General features: G+C 36.9%; 2 protein-coding genes across 2 annotated transcripts; one reads left to right on the top strand and one right to left on the bottom strand.

Moving 5' to 3' along the window:
* The first annotated feature begins 7,228 nt into the window (after window positions 1-7,228).
* LOC110942894 lies at window positions 7,229-7,648 on the top strand. The gene has a single exon (XM_022184656.1). The coding sequence runs from the start codon at window positions 7,229-7,231 to the stop codon at window positions 7,646-7,648; it is 420 nt and encodes a 139-aa protein (XP_022040348.1).
* A 3,147-nt stretch (window positions 7,649-10,795) lies between these two features.
* LOC110942895 lies at window positions 10,796-11,254 on the bottom strand. The gene has a single exon (XM_022184657.1). It carries the CDS (start codon window positions 11,252-11,254, stop codon window positions 10,796-10,798), a length of 459 nt encoding a protein of 152 aa, XP_022040349.1.
* Between the last annotated feature and the right edge of the window lie 5,603 nt (window positions 11,255-16,857).

The raw sequence follows: 16,857 nt of genomic DNA, 5'->3' as shown, positions 1-16,857 counted from the left end.
ATTTGAAAACATTTGTCAATTTGTTCATGTTTACATTCTCGATTGGAAACTCTGAATCCGAAAACAACTTATCTGAACCCAACATCTTGTACATGACAAGATTTGATTCTTCATTTAAGTTGTTCTTGGACTTTTGTTTCGGAATGTATTTGTCCAAGAAACACCCATCTTCCTCAGTAGTGTCACTCTCTGTTTTTAGCACATTTTCAACAACACCTTTTACAATATCATTTTGGACACTATCGTTATTGGAAGATGTGAACGTGACATCAATATTCTCCGGAAGTTTAACTTCACTTTCTTCCTCAAGTTCAACCAACCCAGATTGTTTTTTCGTGTAGTTATTAAGAATAGGTGGTGGAACTTTATGAAAACCCACCCCATTTCCATCAGAATACACGTCTTCGCCAGCTTTGTTTTTGCCAATGGGTTTTGGAACAATATATTGCAAAACAAAGCTTGCGGAGCTATAGCTGTTAAGCTTCAACTGGATTCGCTCGTTTTCAATTTCAGCCTCTTGAACTTTAAGTTTCAAATTAGCGATTTCATCCAGTTGTTTGTTGATTGATTCTTCTTTTACTCTAAGCACTGCTTTTAAATGCTCGTTTTCTTTAAAAGTTTTACCATTTCGATCATCACTATCTTTCACTGTGCCTTTGAGTTTTTCAAATTTTTCAGAAATCTGACGGTTTTCAAGAATTAACTTTTCATTTTCTTGTTTAACTTTTTCATGTTCAATTTTATCAGTTTCAATTTGAGCAGTTAATTCTTTAATCCGTTCAGTTGAAGCTTTAACTATTTTGTCACGAATAAGAATCTGATTCTCAACGCTTCTGACCTTCGCGGTCAGATCTTCAACTTTCTTTCCGTTGAGATACGTGACAGTGTTACAAAATTTGCATTCTTTGTTGCAATTTTTGCAATCAACATTTCCTTCGATCTTTTTACCGGACGCATTCGTTGACAAGTTTGAGCTGACCTGGCTTTTTGACTCAGACACGGAGTTAGAGTCTACCTCAAGTGCTTTAGCAGCTAGCACTTTGTCAGCCATTTTTCCCAGGTTCTCTGCCGTCAACTCCTGCGTTGTATCAATAACTCCAGTATCAATCTTCTTTGATTTCTCGATCTATTCTTTCTCCTTTTTCTCTTTCTCTTCTTTCTCTTTCTCGGTTGGAGTTCCCCACCATTTGTTCTGCCAATACTCATCCTCTTCTTTCAACTCCTTGATGATGGCTTCCAGATCAAGCGTTTTATCATCGATCGCAATTTTTCCATACTCATCAAGATAACACTCCCTGTCCGGATCCCATCTTCTCGCTCTCTTCGCTTCCAAATAGATACGAGAAATTCTAATGATTCTGTTTTCAGCAATCATTTTCCTATAAGTATACTTCTGCTCTTTAGTACGATCGTCTTTCCACGGAATAGGTTCATTTTTCGCCATGAATGCGTAACCGACCGCATCTTCCTCTGGTAGAACCTCTTTGCTCCAATCATACCCCTCATCATTATAAATCACCGCAAGAGCTCTAGATTTCTCTCTGTTGTCTTCACCCTGCTTCAATCTAGGCAGCTCAGATTTATTCTGATGGTATATTGCCTTCTTGTAGTAATCATCTCTGAAAGGATTCTCCGACTCATCAGCATACGCGTTTCTGCGTTCTCGCTTGAAGTAACCCTTCTGCTTACACTTGAAGCAAGTCACCTTTGATTTATCGAACCCCAACTTAGTAGATGGACCACCAATTGTCTTTCTGCCCGTTATTTCCATGAAACGCTGAGCACGACGAACAGCACTAGCCATAGCCCAACGAATATCGATTAACTCCATTTCTTCAGGATCTATTTGATCATAGTCCTCTTTCGTCAGGTTTGTGTTACCGATCTTCCCAGCTACTAACCCTTCATATGATTCCAACACCGACGCCAAGAAAACCATCTGCTGTTTGGCTAACTCCTCGTCAAAATTCTGAGCATTCTTCAAACCTATTGCGATGTTGCACTGAAACTTTGCCTCAGAATGACTTGCAGATGATGAAGATCCACCGTGATAACCACTGTGACTTCCACTGATCTGACTGCTTTGACTTTCTTTGCTTGCTGTCGACACATTCTCAGCAGAAAACGCAGTTTTAGGAGAAGTTGATTTTGGCATCATGCTTTTCGGATAATATAGATCCAAATTCTGTTGATAAGATGAGTGATTTACTTTGTACGTCTTCTTCAGTTCCAGTTCGTGACTTTCAAGTCTCTCAATCACCAAATCTGGATTCAACTTTTCAGGAGCAATAGTGTTCTTCAACATCAGCGCATAATATCTCCAATCCATCTCGTCTGGTAATGAATCGAACAGTTTGTCAACAAGTTCTTCATCAGAATATCTGATATCATGTCTTGCTAATTCCAGCTTCAGATGACCAAACCTTTCTATCATTTTACAAACTGACTCATTCTTGAGACAACCAAACATATCAAACTCTTTTCTAAGAAATTTCTTTTTACTTTTCACAATTTTAGTACTTCCTAGACATTTCTTTTCTAGCTTTTGCCAAAGATCTTTTGCATTTGAATAATCGATCAAAGAGATTATGTCCTCCCGAACATACTGAAATAACAAAGCCACACATTTTTGCTCAGCTACAAATGCATCAATCTCTTCAGCTGATCTTAATGTTTCACCATTTTTGTTTCCATTGACATAACCGTTCTTCAAACTTTTCCAGCTGGGAAATGCGAATGCCATCAGCCAATCTTCAAACTTCCTAGACCACCGACTGTATTCCTCGATAGCCATTAGCTTTGGGGGTTTATTTAATGTTCCGAAGGCACTTTCCAATTCCCAAGCTTCCTTTTTCTTTTCTTTCGGCGGATTTTCATTTTCTTTGCTTGATGAAGTATCATCGTTTCCAGAATTTCCCGTGAACGCGTACATGTCGCTAAAGGAGTTCAAGAAAATATCATCCATCGTGAATGTACCTGCAAAATCAGCAAACACTTAGACAAATTTTCAAAGTTTTTGAAACAATGTGATGAATGAGCGAAACTATAGTTGTCCGAATAAGCGGAACAGAAGATGTTCTAATAAGCGAACCAGAAGATGTACAAATAAGCGGACCAAGTTATGTCCGGATGAGCGGAAGTGAAATTGTCTGTTCGAGCGGATCTACAAGGTTCGTTCGAGCGGATCTAGTTTGTTCGTTCAAGCGGATCTACTTAGTTCATTCAAGCGGATCTACTCAGTTCATTCGAGCGGATCTACTCAGTTCATTCGAGCGGAAGTGCCGAAAAAGCGAACCTACTTGGTTATTTTTGAGCAAAACTAATGTATTTCAAGCGAACCTATCGATGTCCGTAAAAGCGGATCTCACTTTTTACCCAATTTTAACCATTTTTAAGCCAAGTTTTAACCTAAAACTTTCTAGGGTTTGTTAATTGTATATTCCGCACCTAATACTAAAAAATCAGACAATTTCAACCGTAGGAACCACTTCAAATCGAAAAAGTATGAGAGAAAGTGAGTAGAAATGAGAGATTTCTGAAGATTCAAGCTGTAGTAGTATGAACTCCTCGTCCTGAGCTCTGATACCACTTGTTGGACCGTGTTCCGACCCTAAACAGTCAGTATAAGGACGTTCATCTTCACGTATGAAGGCGGAATCAACATAAATGAAGTTACACAGCTTTTCTCGTTTAAATCCTTCACTTTTATTGCTTTCTGATATAGTTTCGACAGAGTTTCGTTACAGCAACAATGGTCTAGGTCCGCTCCAACGTTACATGCACAAATAAACACATCAGGTATATATAGTGTGGTGTGGTTCGCATATATGGACTGACATAAAAGCGAACCTACCTATATGACACAAAAGCGGACCACCTGATTTGACACATAAGCGAACCTGTTTGAAACCCTAAGAGCGGACCTCTTTCTAAACAATGTTCACATAAGCGAACCTAACAACATATAACCTAATTTTGACTTTTAAGCTCCTATGTTGACCTATCTTGACCTAAGACGTAAAGCAGACGTAGTCAACAGACATTCCATGCATCAACAACACCCAAAAGTGCTAAAGCAAAAAGGGTTCGAGTATACTCACAGCGATTGATGGATTGAAGGGAGCGCTTGAGAGTAGGGTTAGCCTGAATAGTTCGATAGTATAACGATGAGTAACGCGTAAAACGAATACAAGTGCTGATGGGTCGAACAGCCTGGTCGATCGAACGGTAGGTTCGATCGGACGGGTTGTTCGTTCGGTTTGACAGTCCGTTCAGACAGCCTGTTCGGTCGGTTGGTAGGCTCGATCGGTTGGACTGTTCGAGTGGATTGTTTCTTCCTCTGAGTAGGATGTGTTTGTGTATGATGGCTTGACCTTTTGAAGTTTTCGTTGTAGTATTTGAGAACATTGAAGTGTCCTTACCTTTCGGATCGATCGATCGAACGGGTCGATCGATCGATCGAACGGCCGGCTTAATCGATCGGTTAGGTGCTTCAGTAATAAGTCCTCAGCAGGATGTCACCTGATCGGATAGCATGTTCGATCGGGTGGCACTCCAATACGTCGAACGAGTTGAAAATCGATTAAGTGTTGAAGCATAGTATCTCATGATCCGAAGAGTAATTCAACCCAACCCGTAGTTCGATCGAACTGCACTTCGTTCAATACTAGACTTCATGAAATTGTTAAAGTGTGGGGGCCATGTGCTAGCCGATTGGTTGGCCTGGTTGATCGACTGACATGTCCGATCAGTTGGGCTGTTCGTTCGAACAGCCTGTCCGATCGGTCAGCTTCCTGACCTGGTCGGCCTGTTCGTCTAACTCTTGGCTGTTCTGATGGTTTGACGTTATATCGAAGTATTTTGACAACGATTTGAACCATGGAACCTTCGTTCTTACTTGTTTCCCCTGCTCGGACAGGAACCACCCAAGTCCGGCCGGTGAACGGTTCGGAACGGAGTTTATAGTTTAACCCGAAATCGGTGAACCTCGTAAATAGAATCCGAATCTTGAACCACACAACTATTAGAATGATTAGGTGAGTTGGCTCAAGCTTCGTTTCTACCGGTTTGAAGGCATTGAGTGTAAAAGAGTTGAAAGAAAGTTGGAAAATCCGTCTTTCAATCCTTTACATCGTGTAAATGTTTAGATCTAGGATAGATCTTTGTTTGTATATGTGGAAATCGGTTAGATCCAAGCTATTCTTGGTGGATTGAGGCCAAAACATGAAGTTCTTCAAGAACACCATGATGACATCATCCTAGAATGCTTGAATCTTGGTGATTTCACGGTTAAAAGTTAAGATTTGAAAGATAGAAAGGTGTAGGAGCATGCATTGATCAAGAAAGTACAAGATTTAGGATGAAATCTTACCGGGATTGAGAGAAATCTGAGAAATAGTGAAGAGCACGAGCTGGTCGGTCAGAGAGTTTACAAAAGTGGAAAGAATGACAATGACAGGGCTATTTATAGGCTTCCCAAAGAGGAAAGGGCTGGCCGATCGGCCAGGCATCCCGATCGGACAGCCTGCTCGATCGGACAGTTGTCCGATCGGCTGGGCTGTTCGGTCGGCTAGGAGCCTGATCGATCAACAGCCTGTTTCGAGCGTTTGGTGCGACGATTTATGATATTTCGATTTTGATTGAAGACGATACGAATACGATAGAGTTTCCTATTCAAATTACTTTTAATCCCAACCACTATATCTACATACAAGCATCTATATCTTGCACTGTCTCTTCTCCACCAATTATCATAATTCGATTTTGATTGAGTTCGATTGAGTTTTGAGTTTCGATTCGATTGAGCACCACACATAACATAAAGTAAACACGCACAAATAACACATAAGGCACACACACACACGTACAACAATACCAAAGTTCGCGTAATTCGAGTTTCGAGTTCGAAGATGATTCGATTAGCTTGATTATTGATTGATTGACTTTATCGCATTGTTACTTCCTATTATTCACAGTCGTTTAGCGTTTCGCGTCGATAAGTAAACTTCGATTAATTCGATCACTTTGATTAATAACACTTACTCCACATAATACAACTAATGAAAATGCAACATAAAATAGACTAACTATAGTCAAAGAAGTCAATCTTGACTTTGACTTTGACATTCGGTAACACGGGGTGTTACAAGTCCGGTCCGGGTCTAAAAACACTACTAAAAACTAAATGTGCTGGCTTTAAGAATTGATCGGGCCGCCCTCATAACTGTAAGCATGAACGTAGTAATAAATGATATTAAAAAGGTAAAGAAGATTAGATGGAAGTCATGGAACTGAAAGGACGGACAATGGCAATTGGAGTGATGATTATGCCAATTTTTTCAATAATTTTATGTTTTCCAATATTTTTAATGGAACCCCAAAAAAAATTCGTTGGACTATTGTAACCGAAGAATTTAGATTGTGATATCAGGTAACCTACTTCTTTCTATTTGATTTTTGATTGTTGCTTTTTAATTTCTTACTGGTCCAAAAAGATTCATTCTGTTTGATTTTTACTCGGTTATGTAGGGATGCTTAAAACATAAATTTGTTGACTAATTTGCTTATACGAATGATGTAGAGATTTGGTTTTAATATACAATTATATTCAGTTGTTTTATATGTTTTATGCATAAACACAACTAAATTTTTGTAGCAATTGTGTAAATTTTCAAGAAAGTGAATGTATTATTTTTCATGAGATGGAAGCAATATGGCATTGGTTTAAGAGTAAAGTGCTACTTTATTTGAGTTTTTGTGGGTGTTTATTTGAAAAAAAAAGTAAAAAAACTTGAAGAAAGAAGCATTGTCGTACGTTTTGTCAGGTTTTGTCATTGCACGACAACGAAATTTGTAAAGGACCCAAATTTTTAGTTTGATTTATGTCTCTGAAAAGGTTGAGCCGGCCTGTAAAACGTTAATAAGCCTGAAAAATGTTCATATTCTACAACACATTTTATTATTATTTTAGGGTGGGATGAAATATATGTAACGACAAAAGCTAGATTGTTAAAAGAAAACAAAAGCTATTGTTGAATAAATCCAATTAATGAGAATGATGTGTGAAAGGGGCATCTAAGTAATTAAAACAAACATCAAAGTCATTAATTTATCCAACTACTTATAAATATGGACGAAGAGGCCAAAGCATTCCATCACCTCTACAACACAAGATCTCATACAAACAAATACTTGCTCAACCAAATTCATTCTACTTGGGTCACCGGAAATGTCGCCAATCACTCCTGAGGTTAGAGCAAAGGCAGAAATTTTTACCGGAAATGAAGTTTGCAAGGAAAAAGCCAAGTCTCTTTTAAGAGAATATTGTCTTCCAGATGGCCTATTGCCCGTGGAGGATGTTGAGGAACTTGGTTATGTAAAAGAAACTGGATTCGTGTGGGTCAAACAAAAGAATGAGATCACACACAAGTTTGACAAGGTCGGAAAGCAAGTGTCATATGCCAAAGAGATCACTTCCTATTTTGAGAAATGTAAGATTAAAAAGTTATCTGGAGTGAAGTCTAAAGAGGTGATGATATGGATCTCACTCATCGAGATCTTCGTTGAAGATCCCACAAGTGACAAAGTTACAATGAAAACGCCAACTGGAATCTCCAAGACCTTTCCGAAGGTGGCTTTTGAGGCTTAAAAATAATCATGGTTTGATCAGTTTGTGTAATGCAAAATTAATAAGCTTGTATGCTACGAATTAAATAAAGACTTTTTTATTTGTGTTTCATTGTAATCTTGTTAATTTTTAAAATGGTTGTTTAATAATAATAGTAACTTACGACGGTATTATGACATAGTAACTATCTTAAATATTACATAACAAAAAGGGAAGTATGATACTTTCAAAAAAAAAAAAGGAATATGAAGGAGTATAATGCATGTTAATAAATAAACGATAAGTTTATAAAAATACCAAAGCTTATAAAGATTTTAGAAAGCAATATGGGTTATTGAATAAATTAACTTAATGGTTAAGATTAACACATAGTTAATTGAATTAATTAACTTAATGGTTAAGATTAACACATAGTTAGTATGTGTGGATTAGACTTTAGAAGAAATTCGAAACCAACTTCACCGGGAGCCAGGAGATCTCGGCAAAAGGTGTACAAAAAATCCGGTATGGGCTCACCAAACCGGTTTATGACCCGACCCACTTCGCCAAAAAACATGGTGCCCAAATCGTTTTGGACCCGATTCAACCTGCCAGTTCGTAATCTCATTCTCTGAAACTAGTACTAGTTTGGACCTAACCCAATTTAAAACACATGTCAAAAAAACGGTTTTTTGACTCAAAGCAGTTTGAACCCAACCTTAATTAATTTTATAGGTTCGAACATTTTATCTCCTAAACCAGTCTATAACCCTAACCGGTTATTTTACAAATTGATGTTATTTTTTTTTTACCAACCCAGTTCGATTTATAGCCCAAACTAGTTTTCTTTGAAAACCGAACTTCTACACCTCGGCCACTGTTGCTTTTATCGTTTTATGTAATGCTCGCCTAACTAGATTTAGCCGTTTAGGTAGCCCATGGGCCGTGGCCCATTTGGTTAATTAAATGTTTGTTTTAGTCAAAGTATTAGTTGTTTTTATAAAGATTAAAAAAATAATAAAAACTAGGACGTTTTTCCTTGCGTGATGAACAGGAAATTTATACATTACTTTACTGCACTAAAGATGGCCTAATGGTCCAATAATGCCTGAAGACACATTAGTATCGAACTGAAAATCGTAAAAATGAATACTGATAAGTCAAGAATGGTACCTAAGGTTGTTCAATTAGTATCGACTCGGTAACAGAAAAAAGGTTTATGCCTAGTTTACAATTAAAAAAATACTTTATTTTGAATCAAACTGCCTTTTCAATAATTATTTTTTAATCTTTTTAAATACAGAGAAGATTAACAATATTAAAGCAACTAGAAATAACACTCGTGCGCGTTGCGGCGCGAATACATTGCAAACATCGAATGGATTAGTGTAAACGCTATGTGATGCATTAACCGTATGAAAACATGCATTTCGACATATTTGATCGAACTCAATGTAACCTTTATAAGCATTACGATTAGATCAAAACATAAAGTAAATCAAATTTATACCGTACAATCGTAACGTATTATATAGGATCTGACTCATACATAGAAAACGTAACGGGTATAACTGAAAAGCTGACACGTATAATCAAAAGAGATTAATTCGAACTTTTGAAAAAAAAACCACAATTTGACTCCACTCGGTTCGAAACAAAATTAACGAAACATTCACAAAATAAGCACAGAAACAGATTATATTTGACCTCACTCATTTCCCAAAAAAGTTTACGTTGAAACATACGTCAACTCGAATTTATACCAAAACGTACATAAAATGTGCACATAAAAGATGTTTTTTAAACAAAAAGTATTATATTTGATCTGACTCGTTTCCAGAAAAAAAGTTTATGTCAAAACGTAGAGCAAATCGAATTCATACCGACACGTACATAAAAATATGCACGTAAAATAGTTTTTTAAGTAAAGGAGGTATAGGGGTGAACTCAAAACAAATTATTTTTAGTAAAAAAATTAATAGGTTAAATACGTTTGTAAAATCATGCCAAGTATCCCCAATGCCACACAACCAACAACAGAAGAGCTGGTAAAATAAATAAATAAATAAATAAATAAAAGAAAAAATAACACTGAACGAAAACATACGTAAAATCGGTGAATCAAGCACACCCGTTGCTGTGTGTTAATGCGAAGAAATTAGAACGAAACGTAAAACGTAGAAAGAAAAAACTAAGTTGATTTAGGGTCCCGCGCATTGGAACGAACTTGTCAAACGTAGAATAATAGACGTGTTGCGACGGGCTTGTAAAACGGGAAAAGCAGACAAAAACGTTGAACCACAGAGACACACAGTTGCGGCTTGTTGACTCGCGAAATTTTAAATCTTCCTCTCTTTTGCTCTAGTTTATCACTTTTTCTCTGTTAATCTATGTTAATCTATTTCGTAGGTTACTATTCATTTCGTTCAATTTTTAATATATAGGAGAATTACTAACATAACAAAATATTTATATAGTTTTCATCATTAGGGTTGTCTATTTCGCCCACAGAAAAAAGTTATTATATTTTTAATACAACTCTGTTTTTAATAATCATTTTATAATTTTTTTTTGTAACGACAAATAATATTAACATTTATAATACAATTACCTAAAAAATTGTTGAGTGAACATGAACGTAAAAACTTTTTTAAAAAAAAATATCTTGTATTCGTCGTCATGTATTTGAGATGCGCATATATATTCCGTCGAATTTATTTTTTAACTCCGCTTTCAATAACCAATTTTTAACTTGCATATTCTAATTGATTGTTAAGGTTTGGGATCTCTAGAAGTGTCAAGTTCAAAACCTCACTTAAGGGGGTTTTTCCACAGTGACCGGTTTCCTCCTTGGTGAGTCAGGTCTCAAGCGATAGACGGTTGATATCCGGTCTCAGGAAGGTTCACTTGAGTTTTGGGATTAGTTCCGCACGTTGTTAAAAAAAAACTGATTCCACAAAATAAGCCGGTTTGAAATGGAATAAAAATTTCAATTCACTAGAAATCCAAGCAATTTAGACGAATCAAACTCCATTTTTCATCTGTCACAATATTAATTTTCATTTTGTTGAGAAAAAGCTATAGGGATAACGTATCAAATTTAACTATAGTCGCCATTTGAAGATATACAAACCACCAATTAATGGCAGAGAAGAAACAATGAATCAAATCTTAACAAACTAAAAACAATCACGTTTGTATCGACCGCGAAGGCGGAGCGAATCGCGTAGAGAAGCTACGAGGCAACAAATCATCATCTTCATGATCATCTTCACCATTGAAGTTAAGAGCATAACTCTGCGGATCATATTGAAACAGCGTATTCGCATTAGATTTCGTCGTCTTCATCCCCCTACTAAATCTCCTGATGAAGTTTTTCCACTTGGGTCCAGCAACCACCTCAGAATACTCCTTCAAACTCTTGGCCCGTTTCATGAACCACGTGTCCTTGTTGATCATATCTCCGGATTGCTGCAGCTGGTACAAGAACGTTGTCGTTTCGACGTCTTGGTAGTTGTCAAAGCAGCAGAAGAGGCGGAAGCAGCTGCTGGAAACGACGTCGTTGTTGTTGTCATTGTAGAGGTCTTTGCCTTCGTGATCGTGCTCATTGATGGTTGGCACATTGAAAGCTTGTTGTTGTTTAGCCATTGAGTTGAGAACATTGGGGAGGGATAAAGGTGTGTGTGATTTATATATATTGTGCAAGATTGCAAATGCGTGTGGCTTTTTTGTGTGGTGAACGTTCGGAGCGTGTGAGGGCAAAAATGTCCAAAAAGAAAAGAAAGAGGAAAGGATAAGAATGAAGAAAAGTCAAAATTGGGAGGAAATGAGTGTGAAGGTCAAAGGAAATACTCGAGAAAGTGAAAGGGTTTTCCAGAAACCATCTATCATAAATGTTTCAAATTAAGTTTTTCTGGTAGCTAACAAACATATAAGGGACCGCAATGAGGTAGCGTTGGGAAAAGAATCAATGTTTTTAGTGACCCAGGTTTGATTTTCACTTCTCTTATTATTTTTACGGCATCCATTTGAAGAGCGAATACGGGTGGCGTGGGTTCGACTTGGATGGGAGGCGATGTTTTACCGATTATTCCACTGTCGTGTCTTCGGGCGAGTGGAGGTCGGGTTTCCGCGCATCTAGAGAGAGCCAAGGGGCTGGCGGCTGTCGAGTGGTTGGCACGTCGTTCCTTGCGTTCAAAAAAAATTACATAAGGGACGGTTCATATCCCGGCTTTTTTTAACGGCGTACAGTTAATTCATATCCCGGCTTAAGAAGGCCCACTTGGTAATGAAATTAGTTTGATAAAAAAGTTAACTAACATGAAAATTTTAATTTTAGAATGAAAATATATCAACATAAATTATGTTGTGTTCAATCTAGAAATTTCGATAAAGGTAAGCCAATCAGCAATTTATGATTTAATTACAACGATTTTGATATAGAATAATGATAAAAAATTTATAATTACGTTATAACAAATAGTAAAGAGTTTTCCAGAAAATAATTGGCCGGCCCCGGGCTCAAGTTGAGTCTTAACGGTCAAGTGACAAAAGTCAACAGACACGCACAAAACACTCTTACTTCGTCCAACCAAAAAGCAAAGTAAAGATTTAATATTAACATAAGTTCAAAAACAACACAGTTGCGCTGGCTTTCAGTTTCATATCATTATTTAATTAAGAGTAATATGTCTGTGGTCTGGGTACTTTTGTCATTTTAATCCAAATCTCAAACTTTTTAAATCTGGGTCCCTGTGGTTTCACTTTTATTGCCATTTTGATCCAAAATTCAAAAACTCTCATTTTTTACTGTTACAACATGCCAATTTTGTCTTTTTGTGCAGAAGTATTTTTGTCCAAGTGCTTTTCATTTAACATTTTGTTAATTATAAAACTAAATTAAATACCCTTATTAATTCTCGTTTCCCCATTTTCATCATCTTCAACCCCCAAATCTGAAACTCAGTCTCTCTCTCCTCTCTCTCTCTCTCTAAACTCAACAGCCTTAACATCCATCATCTAAACAGTATCATCTCCGTTAATCACGCCTCTAAACAAAAGACCCAAATGGATCGGAATCGGACGGAGAGTCCGGTGTACACCCGGCAGTGGATCAGCACCGGTTCATCTTCTCCGGCGATGTCACCGGTGAACAGTTAGAGAGAGAAACAAAGGGTTTCGTTTCGCTGGTGAACAGTTAGAGAGAGAAACGAAGGGTTTCGCTTGTACCGGAATCACCCACCACCAGCGTCTCCCCTCCACCACGGTACACCCACCACCACCGTACACCCTCAATACCACAACCTCTACCCTCAACCGGCATTGAAGCCCTAGTACGCCGCCTATATCCTCAGATCTAGTATCAGAAACCGCATTAATCCACCTAAAAACGCGCAGGTAGTTGTCGTCATCTAACGAACCCTTATTTTCACATCGAAATCCTTTCAATCCCTGTTTTCTCAGCCAAATAAACCTCCATTGCCGATAAAACCTTGATTGCTGATAAAACCCCTAGTTGCAGATCTGTCTGTTATCGAAAATTGAAGGATTGCAGGTCTGGGATCTTTGCGATTGAACATTCAGAGATGAAGTTATTGTTGCGTGATAGTAGTTGCAGAGAGAGAGAGGGGATGTGTATGAGAGAGACGGGATATTTATTTTTAATTTATAATTAGTTATAATAAAAGTATAATGACCAAAATGCCCCTGAAGAAAAGGACAAAACAATCAGCTTTCAATAGTCAAAATAGAGGGTTTTTGGATTTTGGACTAAAATGGCAATAAAAGTGAAACCGCAGGGACCCAGATTTAAAAAGTTTGAGATTTGGACTAAAATGGCAAAAGTGCTGAAACCATAGGGACCAAAATGGCAGTTTACTCTTTAATTAATATTAACATTTGTATATAGTAAATATATATTTGTGGTTTTATCTTTGATCATTTAAATTATAAAATATATGTGTTGATGTTGCTTATCCATTATATATAATAAATGAAAGTGATTTGGGCCACGTGTCACTTAATTTGGGAATCCTTAATCCCATTTTCCCGCCCAACAGTGTTCCGTCCCTTTATCTCACTCCTAAAAACCCTAATCTTCTAATTCTTCTTCCGTACTCTTCTCTTCTCCCTTCTCTGGCGATTCAAAAAGACTAGATGCGATTCCTCTTTAGATCTGTGATTCCTCTTCTTCAGATCTATGATTCCTTTTTATCAAAAAAAAAAAAAAAAACCATAAATCATTCTGTCGCCTCATTTACAAGGAGAGAAGATTCGAGAGATAGATCGAGAGATGGGGCGCCGGCTAAGGGTTCTGCGGTTTTTCTCTTACAAGATTCTTTCATCTTCTTCGTCTACAAGGTTCTTCCATTTGAGGTTTGATTTGTATGTTTATAGATCTGTGTTGATTTCTTCTTATTTTCATACAAAGTTTCTAATTAAACCCTAATTTCTACCCTAATCTCATCATATGGTTCCAAGGTTGTTGTCATTGATGGTCATCAAAGTTCAGATCCGCTTACCTGCTGCTAGATTTCCGCAATGAACTGGTATGTTTGAATATGTTCAGAAACTAAGGGTTTTTTCTTAACGGTGATGATATGAGTACAACATCTGTTGATTATTGATCTGTGAATATGTTCACCGATTATTCTTTTTGAAATTAGGGTTTCATTTGCTTGAGATTTAAATCTTCCGATTGTTGAAGCCTTTGAAGCCTTTAAATTTCCAGTTCCCGAGGTATGATCTGTTTGTAACAGCAATGGTTCAGCATCTACAGTGGATTCAACATCAAGTGTTTGGTTAATTTTTGGTCAGATTTCCTGTTCAGTGGTGTTCTCATGTAATTCTTCCTAGATGCTTCCAATGAAGCAGCACTTTGGACATCTGTTGTCTTCAAACATCTATTATCTATTATCTATTCTATCTATTATATATAATAAATGAAAGTTGTTTGGGCCATGTCGACCAAATAACTTTCATTTATTATATATAATAGATAGAAAAGATAATATATAATAGATAATAGATGTTTGAAGAACAACAGATGTCCAAAGTGCTGCTTCTTTGGAAGCATCTAGGAACTATTATTTGAGAATACCCTTGAATTTATCGAAGTTGTAAAATGAGATCCTCCACTGTTGGGTTATCATCTTTCAACCTCACTTTCCCTAAATTTATCAATTCTATTTTTCAACAGGGATGTAATGCAATTATTCCTCTCAATTAAATAGACCGACCCTTGCTTCCTCTCAAAGGGTTATGGAATGGTTATAACAGCTGATCATGCTAAGGACTGTTATAACTAACCACTCCTCCTTATAAAGACTGATGGACTTAAAGACTGATGAGGCCTATCCACTGTTGAAGACAAATACCTGTTAAAGACAAACACTTATGTATCTCATCTTTGATAATTTGTTTCTTTGTTCTTTGATTATTTGTTAGATGTACAGATTCTACAGAATGTAGTTAAGAGCCGCACATAATCTGACCAGTTATGGTTTCGGTAAGTATCGGTAAATTGTCTTTGATTTGTTATTGTTTATTCAGATGCTTGCATTGGTGTACCATGTGATTACCAGTATATTGATTTTGATATGTTTGTAGTTTTTATTTTTCACAATATGTTTTGTTGGTTTATTCACCCATGTTTCATTCATGGATCTCTATAATGCATATTTATGGTTTCAAATATGTTTCCTGAGTTATTTACAGTTGTAGCACACCAAATATTTGTTATTTGTATTGAGTTGGTATATTGGGATTAAATACTGAACTGGTGGAATTACAGCAAGTCCAGGTTATGCTTCAAGCTGTCTCGATCTCTTTGGAGCTGGATAGGTGGCTTTCGGAGGTCTGCAAAACAGAATTGATAAATTTAGTGAAAATGGGGTTGAAAGATCATAACACAATAGTTGAGGATCTCATTCTACAGCTTTGATAAATTCAGGGTTATTTTCAAATAATGCTTCCTAGATGTTTGAAGACCGACAAATGTTCAAAGAAGCAGCTCTGTGGACATTTGTCTGTCTTTGTCGTTCTTCAAACATCTAGGAACCATTATTTGAGAATACCCCTGAATTTATCGGAGCTGTAGAATGAGATCCTCCATTGTTGGGTTATCATCTTTCAAATTCATTTTCTCTAAATTTATTAATTCTGTTTTTCAACAGGGATGTAATGCAATGACTCCTCTCAATTGTATAGACGGACACTTGCTTCCTCTCAAATGGTTATGGAGTGGTTATAACAGCTGTTCATGCTAAGGACTGTTATAATTGAACACTGCTCCTTATAAAGACTGATGGACTTAAAGACTGATGAGGCCTATCCACTGTTGAAGACAAAGCCCTGTTAAAGACAAGCACTTATGTACCTAAAGCCTGATCAACGAAAGGAAAACCACTGCTCAGTAGCAGCAGTGGTTCAGCATCTACAGCGGATTCAACTTTAGTATTTATGTATCAGTGCTTCTTATGTAACAGTGTTTAGTGTAGCAGTGGTTCGCTATAGTTTATCTCTCAAGACAAACCCTATACAAACTGAAAGACGAACCACTGCCCAACAACAACAGTGGTTTAGCATCAACAGTGGTTCAGCATCAACAGCAGATATTCTACCTTTGTTTATGTTAACAGTGTTTATATGTAACAGTATTCATCACATCAGTGTTTTATACTCTGTTAGATTGTTAGATGTTTATATGTAACAGTATTTATCACATCACCCTAGCATGCTAACTGATCTGTACTATAAATTGAACAGTGGTTTGATCTTTATACTACTAAATAAAAATGAAGTACACTTGGATGATTATTAAGCTCTTCATTTTGATTGTTTGGGTATAATATTCTTGAAATTGGTCTTTTTTGCAAACAGATGTTTATGGGCCAACTTCTTTTTAAGGTCAAACATTTGTTTAAGTGCAAACATCTGTTTATGTCCAAACAGATGTTTACGGTCAAATATCTGTTTAAGGTCAAACATCCTCAAAATAGTTAAAAATGATAGTTTTCATTAATCCTTAAAAGTCTGTTACAACCACTGTTTCGGTTCAAACATCTGATTGTTAAATGTTATCCACTGCTGAAAGACAACCTCTGTTTCTTCATTCTTCATGTTGACCACTGACTGACCAAACATCTGTGTTTCAATCACTGTTGGCTATCCACTGATAGTTAAAAAATAGCCATTGCTCACATTTTTATTGTTGACATCCACTGATATTGACAATCATTGGTTTTCCTAAA

Source organism: Helianthus annuus, chromosome 5 (genome assembly GCF_002127325.2).
Source record: "Helianthus annuus cultivar XRQ/B chromosome 5, HanXRQr2.0-SUNRISE, whole genome shotgun sequence".
Classification (NCBI taxonomy): Eukaryota; Viridiplantae; Streptophyta; class Magnoliopsida; order Asterales; family Asteraceae; genus Helianthus; species Helianthus annuus.
This window is presented reverse-complemented; position numbering and strand designations above follow the sequence as displayed.

Bases quoted from the DNA above. Each gene is read 5' to 3' on its own strand.
- LOC110942894 (XM_022184656.1), top strand. From the start codon at position 7,229: ATGTCGCCAATCACTCCTGAGGTTAGAGCAAAGGCAGAAATTTTTACC.
- LOC110942895 (XM_022184657.1), bottom strand. From the start codon at position 11,254: ATGGCTAAACAACAACAAGCTTTCAATGTGCCAACCATCAATGAGCAC.